Source organism: Neoarius graeffei, chromosome 10 (genome assembly GCF_027579695.1).
Source record: "Neoarius graeffei isolate fNeoGra1 chromosome 10, fNeoGra1.pri, whole genome shotgun sequence".
In the NCBI taxonomy this organism is placed as follows: domain Eukaryota; kingdom Metazoa; phylum Chordata; class Actinopteri; order Siluriformes; family Ariidae; genus Neoarius; species Neoarius graeffei.
Genome location: NC_083578.1, coordinates 13630630 through 13652045, shown reverse-complemented (window position 1 = coordinate 13652045; position 21416 = coordinate 13630630). Strand labels below are relative to the sequence as shown.

Below are 21416 nucleotides of genomic sequence, written 5' to 3'. Positions count from 1 at the left end.
AGCTATAAGAATATAGTCGTGTGTCATCATCCCCCAGTATCTCCTGTTCCACACTCCAGCCCAGTCGGTGGCGGTAATGCAGCTTTAAGTTGGTTTGCCAACCGCTAAAAAACTAAAGAAGAAGAAGAAGAAGAAAATGGTGCCATGTGTTACTGAACCAACCGAGGATGAACTAAAAACTCTCCTCGAAAACAAAACCCCAAAAAATACAAAAAAAGCAAAAAGTATTTGATGGTAAGAACGTATCTTTTTATTTTTAAAGAATTATTATTGCATTTTTCAAGAATTATATCGCAAAGTTTTTATTTATCGAACTTGCAAACAATAAAAATAAATGTGCTCTGTTTTGCAAAATCCAGTGAATGTGGATATAATACAACAGCTATTCCGCTCAATCTTGTTGTACATGGCTTATAGCCAACTCGGTGCTACATGCCTTGTCAGCTATCAGCTCGTGTACGACTCGATTTCATGGAATAACTTAACTGTATTTGAATTTAAACCTAAAGTGGGTGTGGCCTAAACTGGAAGGTTTATTTTAATCAAATGTAACCCTTACCACTATTCCCTCAGACACCCAGGGAAAAACCTACCCAGAGGTAGATTTGCCAGCAGTGTCCACATAGTGTGTGAATTCTGGCTCTGAAAGTTCTTCAACCTCAACTACATCATGTCAGGGTGCAGGCACTTATGGATGCAAATGCAGGGGAGAGCGGGTGCATCACAAACTGTAAGCAAAGCCAAATTGGGAAACTGGAGACGTAGTCAGGGACTGGCAAGGGTCAGTCAATCAGTGAGCAGAATATCAGAGATCAGGAGACAGAATGAAGTCAGAAATAAATGTAAACAGAGTTCAATAAGGGGAAGTCGGGCAGATAGTCAAACAGCTTGGGAAAGTCAGGCACGGGGACACAGGACAATACTTCGCAAAGTCAGAGTGTGAGAGCTGAGCTTATATAGGGAAGGTGCTTGCCGGTTAATTAGAGACCGGTGTTGAGGTTAGAATTCTGGTGACGGGGGGCGCTGTGGCACTTGGGAAGTGTTGGCCATGTTTGGATGCTGCTCCGAACTCAGGTTTTCAGCGCTGTTTTATTATTGAGACATCACTGCACAGTTGACAACTGATCTCAATCTCAATTGATCTCAAATGATCGCAGTCTTGTTATTGAGTTTGAACAGAATTTATCTGTAGCCGCTTATCCTGTTCTACAGGGTCGCAGGCAAGCTGGAGCCTATCCCAGCTGACTACGGGCGAAAGGCGAGGTACACCCTGGACAAGTTGCCAGGTCATCACAGGGCTGACACATAGACACAGACAACCATTCACACTCACATTCACACCTACGGTCAATTTAGAGTCACCAGTTAACCTAACCTGCATGTCTTTGGACTGTGGGGGAAACTGGAGCACCCGGAGGAAATCCATGCAAACATGGGGAGAACATGCAAACTCCGCACAGAAAGGCCATCGTTGGCCACTGGGCTCGAACCCAGGACCTTCTTGCTGTGAGGTGACAGCGCTAACCACTACACCACCGTGCCGCCCCTGACTGACCTCCATGAAAGTAAAAACTTCTTGCTTGGGATCCCAAACCCTCTAGTCTCAAAGAAAGAAAACTTTCTAAGAAAGATAGAAAGAAAGAAAGTATAGCACACCACTGTTTATATCTGTATTTATAATACATTCTGTTTATTCTGAATAATATATTCGTATTTGGTAACAGTCCTGCTCTGTAACTGTTTACCTGCTTGGGATGGCTTAAAGGTAGACTGCCTTTCAGATTTTTCAAGTGTACCCTGGCGAAAAAAAATGTACTTTATTGTATTTAAAGTATATTCATATTTTCAATAGTATATTGAAAATGCACTTACACAAATTGTACTTTGTAAATATATAAAAGGTATACTAACATCACGCTTTCACGCTAACACTTTTAACACACTTTAAAATAATTATACTATATTACACTTTATAGGAATATATTATACTAAAATATCTCATCTCATCATCTCTAGCCGCTTTATCCTTCTACAGGGTCGCAGGCAAGCTGGAGCCTATCCCAGCTGACTATGGGCGAAAGGCGAGGTACACCCTGGACAAGTCGCCAGGTCATCACAGATACTAAAATATACTTTAAGTGAAAGTTATGTGTAATTTCTAAAGTGTACTAATTTTTAAGGTACTTATAATACAAACAAAGTACTAATTAAGCATATATTAGTACATATAAAGTCATATACTTAAAGTATACAAAATATACTTTAAGTTGTCCCACTTTAGCACATAAAAGTACACTAAATACACTTCAAGTTGCACTTTTCTACAATTTAATTACAATTAAAATATATTTAGTACAAAATTAGTTGTTCCAAAATAGCATGCCTCAAGTTAACTAATCATAAACATACTTGAAGTATATTGATGATGATTAATGTGGCTTCAAGTACACAAAAGTATGCTAAATTTTAGTACACTTAGCCTAGGGCATAATTCTGGGTAGGGGCGTGTCTCTACCAATATTCAGCCGCTACTGTGCAATCACGATCAATAAAACCGATGTCCTAACCTGAGCAATGATTATACGGCACACAAAGGGTTAAATGTATGACACTGCTAATAATCCCCGCTCTAACGTAGATATACATTCTCTGATTAGCTACCTGTTTCTCGCTAACTTACATGGTTGGCTATCCCAGCTGTCACTCCATCTGCTGTAAAAGCAGCACACTTCCCACAGCAGCCGTGACTACCCGCCCATCAACCCCCCGTATCTCACATGTACACACCTGACCTACCCCACGCACCCCCCACTCTCCGTCAGCCTACAAATTGAGCTGGACTTCGATGTCCATGCATGCTTGCCCTACGACTCGCATGCTGACTTGAGTATCATGGACGACGGCCCCCCTCCCAAGAAACGAGACATTCGTTCATTCTTCTTCAAAGTCAAGAATGTAAGTGCAGGGTTTCTGTCGAGCTTTAAAAACTCAACAAAATCCTTTTGATGTATGGAAACCCTTCATAAAAGTATTGCTGCGGCTCCTTAGGCAGGTTTAGCAACGTGACAGGACGCATCAGAGCTAGGCTACTGCATAGCTGCAGAGAAAAGGAATGCTGGAGCAATGTAACTTGGTGTTAGATAATATCCTCGATGAATGAATGTTAAATTTATAGACCTAATGGTTTTACAGAATGTAAGTAGTCAGATGTAGGCTACTGCATGGCCATGCAGATGTGCGACTTGCATTTCAGAATTAACAGCGTGACAGCCGCTGAGTCTGCTGCGTTCACCGTTTTACAGAGACCTCTTTCTACTACTACTAGGCTAGGCCAGATACAACAAATCCATGGTCCTTTACTGCCACCTACAGACGAATATTGGTAACTGCCTTGGATCACTTTTGTGTCCCCACCAATGTCAAAATCAAAGTTACTCCCTTGCACTTAGCACATTTATTTTTCACCAGGGTAGGTCATAAAAAGAATTTTCCCCGACACCCAATTATTTTTGTTTAGTGGAGTGAAAGCTACTGAATTTGAATCACAGACTTCCAATTTTATGAGTTTTTTGAATAGAACAATTAATGAATTTGGGGCCATGTGGCCCTAAATTCTCCACTATATTTCCTGATTCACCATGACCCAATTCAAGATACTACGTCATGCATCATGTCAGTAAATCGGCTAAGAACACCCTGACTACAAATATGGACACCTCAGACTACAAGTCCCAAGTCTCACAGCGCCCTCTGTCGCACAGTTATTGAATTCAGCTGACACTCATTTCCCTAATCACTGCTCTTCCCATTTAAGCCTCTCACACATGCCACTTCAGTACGAAGTATTGTTCTGCTCATTTCAGTTCATACCAAGCCTTGGTTTGCTGACTCTTTTTTTTGCCCTTTGTCTCATCTCTACCAAGTTGTTCACTGATCGCCCGACCCTTACTAGTCTCCGACCACGATTTCTGTCTCTCGTTTTGGCTTCGTTTGCAGTTTGTTTCTCGTCTTCTTCTGCACATACTGTAAGTCCCTGCATCCTGACACATCACGTGGTGGGCTTTCCTTATTCACGCAAGGCATTGTGGGATACAAATTTGAAACAGGAGAGGAAAATGGCAGACGTGAGTGTGCGAATGAAACATGAAAGACCGTAACAGAAAGCGAGAAGAAAAGATGTTATCTTGCGAAGGAAAAGAAACGCAGGACCAAACTAATAAATACTGGCGGTCAGTGAGAACCTCGGTGCGATTAGCTGTTTGTTTAGTGATAGAATGATGGAACTGTCAGTGCACGGTCAAAGGTAAACCTGCGCATGCGCACACACATGGACTTCCTCTGTCTGCTTGACTGCGTGAAGTGAGCGATTTCATGCACATTATTTGCTCGGGAATCCCTTCAAATTAAATAACTTCTCAGCCACAGAATTGCCTGATATTTTGTCAGATATTCCAGAAATAAACATATATCACAATGACCAAATTTCAGACTGAACTAAATTTCACCGATTTTATGAAATCAAAAGGCTGTCTAGCTTTAAATCTATTTTAAGTTACTATTTTTTGTTTATATTTTGTAAATAGAACTAACTAAATTTGTTGGAAAATATTGTAGGTAGGTGCAAACAAAAATAATAACTGTACACGTCTACCTTGTACCTTCAAAGCTGCAAAGGAAAGAAGAGCATGTGGTCTCGGCATGGTGTACTGGAGGTCATCGCCCCCTGCTGGATGCTTACTTGTTGTTTCGGTTTCTTACCCTTTCAGAGCTCTGTCCCCGAAGCTGTCTCCTCTGGAGAGGATGGACACACATACACTGTCCTCACTGACCGAGCGCCTCTCTATCACTCGCACCTGATGGACAGATCAATAATATATGAGCCCAAACTAGTCTTGCTCGGATTTACTTAAAGGACCCATGGCATGGTGGTTTGTTGATGCTTTAAACGGGCTCGTGGGGGTTTCCGGATGTTATATCCGCAGCCTTTCTCGAAATGAACCCTCGGCACGTAGATATAGCCTCCTGGGAGAAAGCCCCATTTCAGCGCTTTTCCCAGTGCGTCGTTTTGCTAATGAGAAGCAGGAGGCGGGGAAGGGTAGAGGGTGGGGGCGGGTCTTATCATTAATATTCATGACATGTAAACGTGTTACCTCTGATTGGCTAACAGCACTGTGACGCTACCGCCAGTGGGTCAGAACAAGCGGATGTGGGTGTCTTACTATGGCGAGAGAGAAGGAACAAACCGCGAAGGGAAAAATACCGCACGCTGACGTCATTAAGGTGCGACGCGAGAAAATAAAATAAATTCAACAAACGTTTGGGTTTTTACTGAACAAACAAACAAATAAAATGAACGAGTGACTTAAAAAAAAGAATGTAGGTGTCTTTGTAAAAACTGTTTTGATTGGCTATTATAACAGAGCATGCTGCATGCTTTTTGGTTTTGTAGCGCAGAGTACCTGGCTAACTGCAGGAAGCGGTTAGCTGCACAGCTAATGTAGCCATTGCAAGGCTAACGTGGCACCGATTTTAAAACACGGCAAAACGATTTAACAGTTATACACTTACTTGTTCACTGTTTGTGGCTGATGCGGCAGGGATGCTTGGTACGGACCCAGGCTTCAGTGACAGTTGATGTGCAAAACCTGCCCTGTACTGTCCCAAGTTGTGGAAACATTCATCAGGAAAATGCTTCCGACAAACATACACCGTCTTAGGTAGACTCGACGGCGTATTATTGAAGTAAATAAAATTAAGCCACTGCGTCTTCAGGGGCTCTCCCGTCGGCAGTAAAAACAGACTCTTTTCTGTGTTGTCACATCCATGTACAGCGCAACTTCCATGTTTCGCTCGCTTAGGTGATGCCATGTTGTTGTGTCCTCTATGGTCTCCTCACTACAACTGGGCGGGGCAATCCATACAGTGGGTGGGAATCCGGGGGGGGCGTGGGGATCATCTCCCTTGCTGACGTGGTAAAGGGAAGAGCTCATCAACGCGCCGTTTTGACGCGCCATTCTCAAATGTTGGGCATAGTTTGGGTTACACATTATGAAATTTCTAGCCACTGGGGTGACTTAAGAAGGTCAGAGGAACTCATTTTAACGTTAAAAAACCTCAGAAAGTGAAAATTTCATGCCATGGGACCTTTAAATAATTAGGCCAAAGAAAAGTCTGAATGTTGTATCTTTTGAAGAACTGCTCAGCAGATCAACTCTTAGGTAAGGAAACATCCCTTAAAGATGGAGTCATTGATTTGTAACGTCTGTCAGAAGACGTTAAATCATTGTTATTACCACAGCATGTGTAGCTTTACACTCGCCTGTCTCTCACCTGGCCACTGTTCACGATGAAGAAGGTGTCTCCAGGAGCGCCATGTCTCACAATGTATTCACCATCGCTGTAATGACACTGCCACAAAGGGGTGTTTTTTAAAACAAACAAATAATTACATGCAGACGTCTAGCATGCAGTACATACAGAGGCTGTGAGGATGGAAGATCTTACCTCCTGCAGAACGTCTGAGATTTTAATTAGATGATCCTCTGGTAAGGTGCAGAGCAACGGCACACTGAGAAGGGAATACGCAAATGAAGGGCAATAAACAGAAGGAAATAAGTAAACGACCCTGGCCTTCACGGCATGTTCGCACTTTACTGTGGCCCGGGATTGCACGTGGGCTTGCTCAGAGATCTGCTCTACAGATCGAATAGAAGTGAAAGCTTGCAGTGGTGTTTTGTGTTTGTTCATGAATGGGTTGTTTCAAGGTCTGCCATTGTGCAGCTTTGTAAAGGAGCTGCAGTGAAGGTTCTGACCTGCGGAGAACATCCACAGACTGAGTGATGTGGAGAACGCTGCCCCTCTGCAGGACTCTCTGAAATGTCTGACGCTCGATCACCCACAGCTTACTGCTCACCAGTGCTAGAGAGAGAGAGAGAGAGAGAGAGATGGGGGAGGGAGACAGGGAAGAGAGGGGGGGAGAGAGAGACATATTGTGGAAGACAGAGGTTGGTTTAATGTGGTCTTAGCTTTCTCAATTTTTTTCTTTCTTTCTTTCTTAAACTCCCTCCATCCCACCATCATCTTTCTTTCTTTCTTTCTTTCTTTCTTTCTTTCTTTCTTTCCCTCTGTTCCACCTTTATTTATTTATCTTTTTATTTATTTCCCAAACTCCATCCCACCATCTTTCTTTCTTTCTTTCTTTCTTTTTCTTTCTCAAACACCATCCCACCATCATTTTCTTTCTTTCTTTCTTTCTTTCTTTCTTTCTTTCCCAAACACCATCACTCCATCTCACCATCATTTCTTTCTTTCACAAACTCTCCCTCCATCTCACCATCATTTTCTTTCTTTCTTTCTTTCTTTCTTTCTTTCTCAAACTCCATCCCTCCATTCCACTGTAATTTTTCTTTCTTTCTTTCTCAAACTCCATCCCTCCATTTTCTTTCTTTCTCAAACTCCATCCCTCCATCATTTTCTTTCTTTCTCAAACTCCATCCCTCCATTTTCTTTCTTTCTTTCTTTCTTTCTTTCTTTCTTTCTTTCTTTCTCAAACACATCTCTCCATACCACCATAATTTCTTTCTTTCTTTCTTTCTTTCTTTCTTAAACTCTCTCCCTCATCCCACCATCATTTTCTTTCTTTCTTTCTTTCTTTCTTTCTCAAACACATCACTCCATCTCACCATCATTTTCTTTCTTTCTCAAACTCCATCCCATCATCATTTCTTTCTTTCTTTTTTCTTTCTCAAACACCATCTCTCCATCCCACCATCATTTCTTTCTTTCTTAAACTCTCTCCCTCCATCCCACCATCATTTTCTTTCTTTCTTTCTTTCTTTCTTTCTTTCTTTCTTTCCCAAACACCATCACTCCATCTCACCATCTTTCTTTCTTTCTTTCTTTCTTTCTTTCTTTCTTTCTTTCTCAAACTCCATTCCTCCATCCCACCATAATTTTTCTTTTTCTTTCTCAAACTCCATCCCTCCATCATTTTTCTTTCTTTCCCAAACACCATCACTCCATCTCACCATCATTTCTTTCTTTCTTTCTTTCTTTCTCAAACACCATCTCTCCATCCCACCATAATTTCTTTCTTTCTTTCTTAAACTCTCTCCCTCATCCCACCATCATTTTCTTTCTCTTTCTTTCTTTCTTTCTTTCTTTCTTTCTTTCTTTCTTTCTTTCTTTCTTTCTCAAACACATCTCTCCATCCCACCATAATTTCTTTCTTTCTTTCTCTTTCTTTCTTTCTTTCTTTCTTAAACTCTCTCCGTCATCCCACCATCATTTTCTTTCTTTCTTTCTTTCTTTCTTTCTTTCTCAAACACATCACTCCATCTCACCATCATTTTCTTTCTTTCTCAAACTCCATCCCACCATCATTTCTTTCTTTCTTTCTTTCTTTCTTTCTTTCTTTCTTTCTTTCTTTCTTTCTTTCTTTCTCAAACACATCTCTCCATACCACCATAATTTCTTTCTTTCTTTCTTTCTTTCTTTCTTTCTTAAACTCTCTCCCTCATCCCACCATCATTTTCTTTCTTTCTTTCTTTCTTTCTTTCTCAAACACATCACTCCATCTCACCATCATTTTCTTTCTTTCTCAAACTCCATCCCATCATCATTTCTTTCTTTCTTTTTTCTTTCTCAAACACCATCTCTCCATCCCACCATCATTTCTTTCTTTCTTAAACTCTCTCCCTCCATCCCACCATCATTTTCTTTCTTTCTTTCTTTCTTTCTTTCTTTCTTTCTTTCTTTCCCAAACACCATCACTCCATCTCACCATCTTTCTTTCTTTCTTTCTTTCTTTCTTTCTCAAACTCCATTCCTCCATCCCACCATAATTTTTCTTTTTCTTTCTCAAACTCCATCCCTCCATCATTTTTCTTTCTTTCCCAAACACCATCACTCCATCTCACCATCATTTCTTTCTTTCTTTCTTTCTTTCTCAAACACCATCTCTCCATCCCACCATAATTTCTTTCTTTCTTTCTTAAACTCTCTCCCTCATCCCACCATCATTTTCTTTCTTTTTCTTTCTTTCTTTCTTTCTTTCTTTCTTTCTTTCTTTCTTTCTTTCTCAAACACCATCTTTCCATCCCACCATAATTTCTTTATTTCTTTCTTAAACTCTCTCCCTCATCCCACCATCATTTTCTTTCTTTCTTTCTTTCTTTCTTTCTTTCTTTCTCAAACACCATCTCTCCATCCCACCATAATTTCTTTCTTTCTTTCTTAAACTCTCTCCCTCATCCCACCATCATTTTCTTTCTTTCTTTCTTTCTTTCTTTCTTTCTTTCTTTCTTTCTTTCTTTCTTTCTCAAACACCATCACTCCATCTCACCATCATTTTCTTTCTTTCTCAAACTCCATCCCACCATAATTTCTTTCTTTCTCAAACTCCATTCCTCCATCATTTCTTTCTTTCTTTTTTCTTTCTCAAACACCATCTCTCCATCCCACCATAATTTCTTTCTTTCTTTCTTAAACTCTCTCCCTCATCCCACCATCATTTTCTTTCTTTCTTTCTTTCTTTCTTTCTTTCTTTCTTTCTCAAACACCATCTTTCCATCCCACCATAATTTCTTTATTTCTTTCTTAAACTCTCTCCCTCATCCCACCATCATTTTCTTTCTTTCTTTCTTTCTTTCTTTCTTTCTTTCTTTCTTTCTTTCTTTCTTTCTTTCTTTCTCAAACACCATCTCTCCATCCCACCATAATTTCTTTCTTTCTTTCTTTCTTTCTTTCTTTCTTAAACTCTCTCCCTCATCCCACCATCATTTTCTTTCTTTCTTTCTTTCTTTCTTTCTTTCTTTCTTTCTTTCTTTCTTTCTTTCTTTCTCAAACACCATCACTCCATCTCACCATCATTTTCTTTCTTTCTCAAACTCCATCCCACCATAATTTCTTTCTTTCTTTCTTTCTTTCTTAAACTCTCTCCCTCATCCCACCATCATTTTCTTTCTTTCTTTCTTTCTTTCTTTCTTTCTTTCTCAAACACCATCACTCCATCTCACCATCATTTTCTTTCTTTCTCAAACTCCATCCCACCATAATTTCTTTCTTTCTCAAACTCCATTCCTCCATCATTTCTTTCTTTCTTTTTTCTTTCTCAAACACCATCTCTCCATCCCACCATCATTTCTTTCTTTCTTTCTTTCTTTCTTTCTTTCTTTCTTAAACTCTCTCCCTCCATCCCACCATTTTCTTTCTTTCTTTCTTTCTTTCTTTCTTTCTTTCTTTCTTTCTTTCTTTCTTTCTTTCCCAAACACCATCACTCCATCCCTCCATCATTTTTCTTTCTTTCCCAAACACCATCACTCCATCCCTCCATCATTTTTCTTTCTTTCCCAAACACCATCACTCCATCTCACCATCATTTCTTTCTTTCTTTCTTTCTTTCTTTCTCACAAACTCCCTCTCTCCATTCTATCGTAATTTTTCTTTCTCAAACTCCATCCCTCCATCGTTTCTTTCTTTCTTTCTTTCTTTCTTTCTTTCTTTCTTTCTTTCTCCCCCCAAACTCCTTCCCCTATCCAACTATTCCATTCTTCATTTTAAGCTGAGTTTTGTCCAGCTCTCAGCTTTACTCTGAGATTTTCTTGTCTAGGTTGAGTTGTGGCTCTGTTGTCACTGGGATGAGTTCATTTCACTGTGGTGTACGAGTCCCATAAGGTTGTGTGTGTGTGTGTGTGTGTGTGTGTGTGTGTGTGTGTGTGTGTGTGTGTGTGTGTGTGTGTGCCACTGGACCGCATCTGTTGGAGTTTGATAATATACTGTACCACATTATATTATAGTAATAGTATCCTACACTATACTCAAATTAATGGCATGCTATAGAGCAGAGATTCTGCATCTGTAATAGGAAATTAAATCAGTGAGTGTGTGGTGTGATGGAGCTTGATGCAAAGCAATTAGAACGGGTGCGTTAATAAAATCCTGTGATTTGAATTACTGTTGGCACTACTGTCGGAGCTGCTGTTTAAATAATCACCACCTTCTGACCAATCAGAATCGAGATTCAACAGCACTGCGGTATAAACGCCCATAAAGTCTCATTACATTTACTGATATACTGACACAGTGACAAATGGAGGGAAATGAAGACCCAGCACTCAGACACCAGCAAATAAGATTCTCTCTCTCTCTCTCTCTCTCTCTCTCTCTGGATATCGACCTCATTCTGCTCTACTTCCATTCCTACACTTTTAAAGAGAACAGCTGAGAACAGAGAGCGATTGCTCTTCCTCTCCTTGTGTCTCCATCTTCACTTCCTGACTTCTTCTTTCTGCTTAAATTAATAATGATGCAGATTAATTGAGTACAGTGGAAGAAATACTGCACTTCTTTTTTTCTTACCTCCAACTAACTTTCCTTCTTTCTTTCTTCCTTCCTCTGGGTTACGCAAAACCAGCTGACTGCATCTTTTCAAACTGCTGTTCAGGCAATGCCAGAGGTTCACCATAATGCCCACTGCATTGACTGATAGTAACAGAGGCAGAATTGACATCTGTGTAAAAGGGACAGCCGGCACGGTGGGACAGGGGTGTGATGTTTGTAACATTGGCATTCTTCTTTCTGAGACCAGCACAAATTCAAACATCTCCATTTACAGTATCTAAGGTCCACACACTTTTCTGCCTCTAATTGCTTCCTACTTCTCTTCACTTTCTCCTCAAAATAATTTTGATTGCACAAACATGTTGCTTGCATGAGTCTCTCCACTCCTCTCCTCCTCATTACCTTTCACTCTGATTCTCTCCCTCTATCCATTTGCAAGCACAGTTTTCTGTGACAGTTTTTTTTTTTATCCCCCCAAAAAGCCGGCTCACTTAAGGACACAAACTTCATATAGTTTGCTTATTGAAGCGTGAAATATTTAACGGAAGTTATTTCCGTGTTCATACGGTGCTTGGTAACTTTGCTTACATTTGAAGAGTGGTATAAATGTGCATGGCTAACAAAAGCACCTCAAAACTCAGTTCACCTGCCGTTGTTGTTTTGAAAGTGTAAAGCAGCACCAGTAAGATCAGGGTATTCATATTTCCAATGCGTAGATATGTCACGCCACTGGTAATGGAACACCAGTTCGCAGGGTTAAAACACACCCTGGCATGGCTTCAGTGTAAACAACCAAAGCTGGGATATTGAGGTGTTGTTTTTATGCCAATATTGTGGATTATTATCCATACAGGACACTTTTTCGATGGAATAAAAACGTGTTCTATTCCCTTCTAGCAGGTTTCTTTCATTTGGTTTGATAGCATGCAATATTGTTAGCATATCGCTTATCCTATGTGTATTATGTCACTCTACCCAGTGGAGAATGAGCGTTGAATATGGTTTACGATATTGCATGGTTGGCAAGACAACATGACGTCACGTTGGAGACGTAAAACTTCCGCACTAGGAGCGACTGTAACAATTTGTAAACAAACATGGCCACTAGGTTTGCTTTGTTAAATACGGAAGGTTTTGAGAGAATTTTGAAAGAGAATGATGTGTTGAACACCCGAAAGGACTGTATAATAATAATCTCATCTCATTATCTCTAGCCACTTTATCCTGTTCTACAGGGTCGCAGGCAAGCTGGAGCCTATCCCAGCTGACTACGGGCGAAAGGCGGGGTACACCCTGGACAAGTCGCCAGGTCATCACAGGGCTGACACATAGACACAGACAACCATTCACACCTACGGTCAATTTAGAGTCACCAGTTAACCTAACCTGCATGTCTTTGGACTGTGGGGGAAACCGGAGCACCCGAAGGAAACCCACGTGGACACGGGGAGAACATGCAAACTCCACACAGAAAGGCCCTTGCCGGCCACGGGGCTCGAACCCGGACCTTCTTGCTGTGAGGCAACAGTGCTAACCACTACACCACCATGCCGCTCTCTCTCTCTCTCTCTCTCTCTCTCATTATCTCTAGCCGCTTTATCCTTCTACAGGGTCGCAGGCAAGCTGGAGCCTATCCCAGCTGACTACGGGCGAAAGGCGGGGTACACCCTGGACAAGTCGCCAGGTCATCACAGGGCCGACACATAGACACAGACAACCATTCACACTCACATTCACACCTACGGTCAATTTAGAGTCACCAGTTAACCTAACCTGCATGTCTTTGGACTGTGGGGGAAACCGGAGCACCCGGAGGAAACCCACGCGGACACGGGGAGAACATGCAAACTCCACACAGAAAGGCCCTCGCCGGCCCCGGGGCTCGAACCCAGGACCTTCTTGCTGTGAGGCGACAGCGCTAACCACTACACCACCGTGCCGCCCTATAATGTGGTGTATCAGATATATTCCATTCGGCTAGACTCATCTTCGACTCATTCAATATCATGCTAGCTGAATGGAGTATATCTGCTATACCACTCAACGCCAGCCAATATTATTTAAATATCTGTGTAAAAAGGGCTTGTGATTGATAGGAGAGAGAGACTATTGCATCCCTCCCTCCCTGAGAGCATGGCCAAGTTTGCTCTCTTGGGCTTGGCATTTTATATTCATTTTGATTATTAATTACAAATCTTTATTGAGTTACTTTATTTAGCTATTAATTTAGTTCATTTTGCAGTAACAGTATTTATTAGCCCTCCCTGCACTGCTATTTAAAATTTTTAAAAAACAAAACAAAAAACCCAATGCTCTTGCGAGACGCTAGCACTAGCGTAAGTGTGATGTCTGGTGCTGCGTGAGAGCCATTTCTGAAATCCGAAATGACACTAAGATTCTTCATCATACAGAATTCATTGAGACCATTCAGCCAGCTCTCAGATAAGAAGTCTAATAAAACATCTTCCATCTCCATAGCAGCTGAGATTGTATCCCGCTGAAAGGTCATCTTTTTAATAAGGCCATTATATTGTTGTGTGTTGCATTATTAAACACCACTCTGTTTGGTCCACTTCTACACGCATGTCTTTTATTACGGGCTGCACCGAGAGGTTCTCAGCACATCCAAGAACTTCAGCTCAGTCAAATGGAAGTGATAGGGCTATGAATGAAGCGAAAACAAGCCGAGAGTCCCAAAGGCAACACCATGTGAGACATTGAGGTGATATGTAGAAACAGAAGGAGAAAAAATAGACAAGGAGAGAAGGATAGAAAGAGGGAGAATACAGAATATTGTATGGGGAAAAGAGACACACAGAAAGAGAATGGTGGAGAAACAGTAAATTATGGAGGAGGAAATGTTTTTATAGAGAAACAAGACAAGGAAATGAAATACAATATCTAGATATAGATGTAATCAGAAGATTACATTCAAAGACATGAATGTCATCATGGAAAGGAATGTCGTGGCAATATTGGACTCGTTCATCTCATCTCCTCTAGCCGCTTTATCCTGTTCTACAGGGTCGCAGGCAAGCTGGAGCCTATCCCAGCTGACTACGGGCGAAAGGCAGGGTACACCCTGGACAAGTCGCCAGGTCATCACAGGGCTGACACATAGACACAGACAACCATTCACACCTACGGTCAATTTAGAGTCACCAGTTAACCTAACCTGCATGTCTTTGGACTGTGGGGGAAACCGGAGCACCCGGAGGAAACCCACGCGGACACGGGGAGAACATGCAAACTCCGCACAGAAAGGCCCTCGCCGGTCATGGGGCTCGAACCCGGACCTTCTTGCTGTGAGGCGACAGTCCTAACCACTACACCACTGTGCCGCCTGCAATATTGGACTTTAAGTGATTTTCTTTTTCCGTGGCAGAATGATTCTACAACATATATATATATATATTTAATAGAAACTTGTGGTGCACAAGTTTTAATTTATTCTGGGTTTTCTGAAATCAGCACAGGGTCAAAAATATACATACATCACACCTAATATTTGGTTAAATGCCTTTTCACCTTGACCAGACACTTTTGGTCACCATCAACAAGCTTGTGGCAGAATTCTGGTTGGATATTTTGTCCACTCTTCTTGGCAGAATTGAGAGTTCAATTAAATTTGTGTGTTTCCTAGCACTGTCCACATATTTTTGATATGGTTTAGGTCAGGCCTTGCTTGATTCTACCAGTGAGTGGCCTAGTGGTTAGCGTGTCTGCCTCTTGATCAGGAGATCGTGAGTTCTACTCATGGTCGGGTCATACCAAAGACCATCATAAAAATGGTGCCTACTGCCATCTGGCAAGGCACGCTGCAATACAGATGTGAGTGGGAAGTCAAACTCTCATGGTTACTAGAGGACCCACCCCCCACTGTAACCCTAGCTATGTAATAGGCGAGAGGCCGAGGGCTATGGAAACAGAGATTGGCACTGCCCTATGCACCACATGGCGTGGGAAGGACTTTGATTGTTTTTGTTTCTTAGACTCTCGTTCTTGGCTGCAGGAGTGGAACCCAATGTGGTCTTCTGCTGTTGCATGCTGAGATGCTTTTCTGCTCAGCACGGTTGTAAAGAGTTGTGATGAGTTGCTATATCCTTCCTGGCAAAAAACCCTTGAACCAATCTGACCATTTTCCTCTGACCTCTCTTATCAACAAGGCGTTTGTTTCCACCCACTCACTCAATGTTTTTTTGTTTTTTGCACCATTCTGTGTAAACACTAGAGACTGTTGTGTGAAACCCCAGGAGATCAGCAGTTTCTGGAATACTCAAACCAGTCCATCTGGCTCAAACCAACACCCATGTCACAGTGAAAGAAAGTCACATTTTGAGATCATGATTTTTCCCATTCTGATGTTTGAAGTGAACATTAACTGACGCTCTTAATTTGTATCTGCATGATTTTACACGTTGTGCTGCTGTCAAGGGAACAGCTGATTAGAGAACTGCATAAAACAGCAAGTGTTTGTTATGGGTGTCCCTAATAAAGTGGCCGGTGAGTGTATATTTGGGGTCATTGCTCTGTTGGAACAGCCAACTGTGTTTGAGGTTATGCTGAATAATTCTGATATAGTTTTCTTTCTTCATGATTTCATCCATTTTGTGCTAGTTCCGCTGGCAGCAAAACAGATCACAGCATGATGCTACCACCACCATGCTTCACCTGTTGGTACAGTGTTCCTCTGTACCTCTGGTCATTGTGGACAAACAATTCAATCTTTGTTTCATCTGACTATAAAATTTTCCTCTCAAAGGCTTTTTCTTTGTCCATGTGGTCACCTGCAAACTTTAGTGGAGCTTGTAGGTGTCGATTTTGGATAAGAGGCTTCTCAGTGGCACTCAATGATGATGTAAAACTCTCTTGACTGTAGACCATGCTCCAGTTGTTTCCAGTTCATGGAAGCCCTGTGCCATGATGGTTCTTGGGTTGTTCCTCACCATCCAAACCTTTTTTGTTTGTTTGTTTGAACTGATCTTGGATTCTGCAGTTGTTTAGAAATGGCTCCAAGAGACATTCCTGAGTTGTGTAAATCTATTATCCTGTTTCTCAGATCTGCACTGAGCTCCTTGGCCCTTCCCATTGTAATGTGTGTTGGTCAAGCCAATGAGTGCTGTCAAACAAGCTCTTTTTATGTTGACACAGATAAGCTACAAGCTATAGTCAATCACGATCACTAAAAGGAAGGAAGGAGGAGATTTTGGCCTTGGCAAGTTCAAAGACATTTTGGAGCATTCAACACCACTGAGTTAATAATCAAAGTGAGTATATAACTTCAGAAAACTCAAAACAAATTCAAACTTCTGCACCAAGTTCTTGGGTTTTTTTTTCTATTAAGGAGGTTTGTTGTACAATCATTCTGCCACAGAAAAATAAGTTCAAAGACATAATTGAAAGTCAATTATTTTCCATGACTACTTCATTTCCATGGATGTAAACTTCAGAGTGCAACTGTAGAAACAGATAAAATGTATAATTGAGAATGGGACAGAACTAGAGGATGAGAATAATCTAGAAAGAAATTGACTTGGAATGCTATTTTAAAAAATGTCTTGTTTATAAATATAAATAATATTAACGAAATGAATAGAAGGACAGTGACCGAGAACAAAGTGGGAATGGTACATAAGAAATAAAACACAAGAAGACATGCTGTTTGAGGAAAACGATTAATGACAGAGTTCCTGTTACCACCCCGAAGTTGATCATTTTCCTATAACAGCATATCCTGAAGTGTTTATTCCTGTTCTATAACAACAATTTGCCAGTACTACCAATTATCCATCCATCCATCCATCCATCCATAATTGCTTATCCTGTGCAGGGCAAGTTGGAGCCTATCCCAGCTGACTATGGGCAAAAGGCGGGGTACACCCTGGACAAGTCCCCCGATCATCACAGGGCTGACACATAGAGACAAACAACCATTCACACTCTCATTCACACTTGCGGTCAATTTAGAGTCACCAGTTAACCTAACCTGCGTGTCTTTTGGACTGTGGGGGAAACTGGAGCACCCGGAGGAAACCTACACAGACACGGGGAGAACATGCAAACTCCACACAGAAAGGCCCCCATCAGCCACTGGGCTAGAACCCAGAACCTTCTTGCTGTGAGGCGACAGTGCTAACCACTACACCACCGTGCCACCCGCTACCAATTATTTATTAATTAAAGAACGAGACACCATGCTTTTTATCCATCTACAGTTATATTTAATATTATGGTTTATTATACAGACAGGACACTTTTTGATGGAATAAAAATGTGTTCTATTCCCTTCTTGTGGGTTTCATTCATTTGGTTTGATAGCATGCAATATTGATAACGTATCGCTTATACTATGTGTATTATGTCACTCTACCCAATGGAGAATGAGCGTTGAATATGGTTTACGATATTGCATGGTTGTCAAGACAACATGATGTCACACATCGCAGGCGTAAAACTTCCGTGCTAGCAAGCGACTGTGACAATGTCTAAACAAACATGGCCGCCAGGTTTGCTTTGTTAAATACGGAACATTTTGAGAGAATTTTGAAAGAGAAAGATGTGTTGAAAAGGAATGTGTATGTAATAATAATAATAATAATAATATTGGCTGGCTTTTTTGTGGTATATTGGATATATCCCATTCAGCTCATCTTTGACTTGTTCAATATCACGCTAGCTGAAAGGAATATATCTGATATACCACTATGATATGCCAATATTATTTAATTGTCCATTAAATAAGTTAGTTCCTGTTATCACTTACATTACAGAAGCTATGAACCCTTACCAGACATTAACAAAAACCTATGATTTGTGTTGTTGGTGAAACTTCTGTCACAGCAGCTGCTATTGAAAATGAATAAAACCAAATAGAATCAGGGCTGCCAACTTTTCGAAATTCCTTGGAGTGAGATTTTTTTTTGGGGGGGGAGGGGGTGTCGACGGCAAAATTTTTCCGCACACCATGCAGTAAGTGGGAATTTTGTATTCAGTTTGATATTCACTTGTCCCCCTGCATTCTGGTGTTTTGTTTGTGGGTCGTCCAGCTGGAGATGGACAATGGGGGGTTGAGATTTTGGATTTAGTAGATGTTCCTGCATTCTGGTGGATTTTTGGAGTGGCCTGCTGTGCCATACCTACATTCTTACACACCCTGACTTGCCAGGCCTTCAGCTTGTGGCCAACAAAAGCACCAAGTTTTGACTTAAAAGCCCCCACACTAGAAAACTACAGATGACTGCCAATGTTCCTGTAGCCCTATAGACCTGTGTTTCAGATTTAAAGGCAAGTTCATGTTTGAAAATATTTCATCGGCTAAGCCTAAACACCTTCTGAATTGAAACTAAATGTTAAGTTTTTAATAACTGTTGCAAAAAATAAGATTGTCCCTCACTGACTATTCATTATGCATTTAAGGGCTTTCCCCACCACTGGGTTCAGCAGAAGATTGGCATGGGGAAAAATATCAACAGCAAAAGAACAAATAAAATGCTTAAACAGTAAGCAGAATGTGCATGTGCTACAAGAAACATTAAAATGATTAAGTTTGAACAGTATTGAAACACAAAAAGCTGAACCTTGGCCATAGGTGGGAATGTGCACACAAAGTTGGGCTTAAAAATTTTGGTCATACTTAAATAAGCTATATTAATATATTTCTTATTCATTTATTTCTTATCTATGTTTCTTATTAGTAATAGAGCATTCGTCAGGGCCTGTTATCTGACAAATATTCTCTACCTGTCTTGCCCTCTTTGAAACCCTGTCTCCTCAGTATATTGTTCTCTGTCTTTTTTTTTTAAATTATTCATAAGTTCAAGTTCTTTGATATTACAGGTGACCATGCTTTATTTACTTTAACTGAGCAATTACATACATCATAAATAATTAAAAATAAATACCCTGTAAATAAACAATAGGTATGGTGGCTAATGGCTCTTCTTGCATTTGTAATATTATCTCTTACTTGCTTTATTTTACAACATTTCCAGTATGGCTTCAAATAAAGTCATAAAGTATGATAACATACAGTAAACAAACTAAAAATGCGCCTTAATAAACGTGTCCTAAGGAGGTGCTCTCCCGTGCTGCTTGTTGGGGAAGATAGAGGCTGTGGTACGGCAGGAGGCCTATAATGATTTAGCATGCCTAGTACACAGCTCTCGATATGGCATTAAATATTCTCACAACACTTATAGGCTAAAACGATTAAGAAACTTTATATAAGTTCATAATTACGCCAGTAACACCACACATTGGCGTGCATATGTACAAACCTGTCTGAGACACCCGTCTTCAACTCGGATACCTTCTTCTCTCTCCTCTTCCTCTAAATTGACGGTAGGCAATTATCCAACTTCCGGCTAGTGCAGCATCATTAGATGCGCCACCTACCATAGGGGAGTGTGTACAGAAGGGAATACCTCTCTGCCTGTTTAGCCGTGTGTAAGGCGTAATTGATCAATCGCAAGTGGTTGGCGCGACACAATGGGTAGCCTAGATTAGATAGATAAACTAGATTTTTTTTCTAGCGTGAGAAATCGGAGGTATAGCGTGTGAGCGTGTGAAGACAATCAAATGCGTGTGTCTCACGCTCATTGCGTGAGAGTTGGCAGACCAGCAGAATGGAGCATTCAACAGCACAGTGATATGAAGAAAGAATAACAAAGATGGAGCCTTTTAAAGAAATCCCACAGTCAGGGTTGTTCATCCATCCCTGCATAGACGAAAAGTTGGGAGGAGAGAGATGTACAGGTAATAGATTAAGAATTGGTTTTCTAGTGATATAAACAGAGGGAAAGACGAGGAATCAGGAGAAGGAGAACTACAAGATAAAAGCGCCAGACGATCAAAGTCGACAGTTGCTGACTAACAGCATACAGATCGAGGGAATGAGAGAGGAGATGTGGCATAATGAACCGAGTGAAATAAAGCATTGGTGTTGCAGCATTGCTCAATTCAGGCTCAGTCCATGAAAAACATCAACCCATTCTCTGTTTTTTTTCTTTCTCCCATACTTTCATCTCAATCAGTCTCTCTGTCAGAAAGTAGATCAACACTCGGCGTTTCAGCTCAGAGGGCATGGAGAACATTAATAAATACTATAAACAGGAAGCAGTAAGCCATAATAAACGAAACAAAGTCAATATTTGGTGTGAGACGATCCTTTGCTTTAAAAAATAAATAAATAGTACAACCCCGATTCCAAAAAAGTTGGGACAAAGTCTCATCTCATCTCATTATCTCTAGCCGCTTTATCCTTCTACAGGGTCGCAGGCAAGCTGGAGCCTATCCCAGCTGACTACGGGCGAAAGGCGGGGTACACCCTGGACAAGTCGCCAGGTCATCACAGGGCTGACACATAGACACAGACAACCATTCACACTCACATTCACACCTACGCTCAATTTAGAGTCACCAGTTAACCTAACCTGCATGTCTTTGGACTGTGGGGGAAACCGGAGCACCCGGAGGAAACCCACGCGGACACGGGGAGAACATGCAAACTCCACACAGAAAGGCCCTCGCCGGCCCCGGGGCTCGAACCCAGGACCTTCTTGCTGTGAGGCGACAGCGCTAACCACTACACCACCGTGCCGCCCAAGTTGGGACAAAGTACAAATTGTAAATAAAAATGGAATGCAATAATTTACAAATCTCAAAAACTGATATTGTATTCACAATAGAACATAGACAACATATCAAATGTCGAAAGTGAGACATTTTGAAATTTCATGCCAAATATTGGCTCATTTGAAATTTCATGACAGCAACACATCTCAAAAAAGTTGGGACAGGGGCAATAAGAGGCTGGAAAAGTTAAAGGTACAAAAAAGGAACAGCTGGAGGACCAAATTGCAACTCATTAGGTCAATTGGCAATAGGTCATTAACATGACTGGGTATAAAAAAGAACATCTTGGAGTGGCAGCGGCTCTCAGAAGTAAAGATGGGAAGAGGATCACCAATCCCCCTAATTCTGCGCCGACAAATAGTGGAGCAATATCAGAAAGGAGTTCAACAGTGTAAAATTGCAAAGTGTTTGATATTATGCATCATCTACAGTGCATAATATCA

At 41.1% G+C, this 21416-nt stretch overlaps 1 protein-coding gene across 1 annotated transcript in view; it reads right to left on the bottom strand.

Moving 5' to 3' along the window:
• Nucleotides 1-21416, bottom strand: part of prkg1l (protein kinase cGMP-dependent 1, like) — a 63629-nt gene that overhangs the window by 24763 nt on the left and 17450 nt on the right. Inside the window, exons 5-8 of the mRNA XM_060930689.1 lie at nucleotides 6813-6918; nucleotides 6505-6568; nucleotides 6331-6408; nucleotides 4759-4853 (exon numbers count right to left, since the gene is read on the bottom strand). Of these exons, the coding sequence (XP_060786672.1) occupies nucleotides 4759-4853; nucleotides 6331-6408; nucleotides 6505-6568; nucleotides 6813-6918 (343 nt within the window). The remainder of the gene's footprint in view (nucleotides 1-4758; nucleotides 4854-6330; nucleotides 6409-6504; nucleotides 6569-6812; nucleotides 6919-21416) is intronic.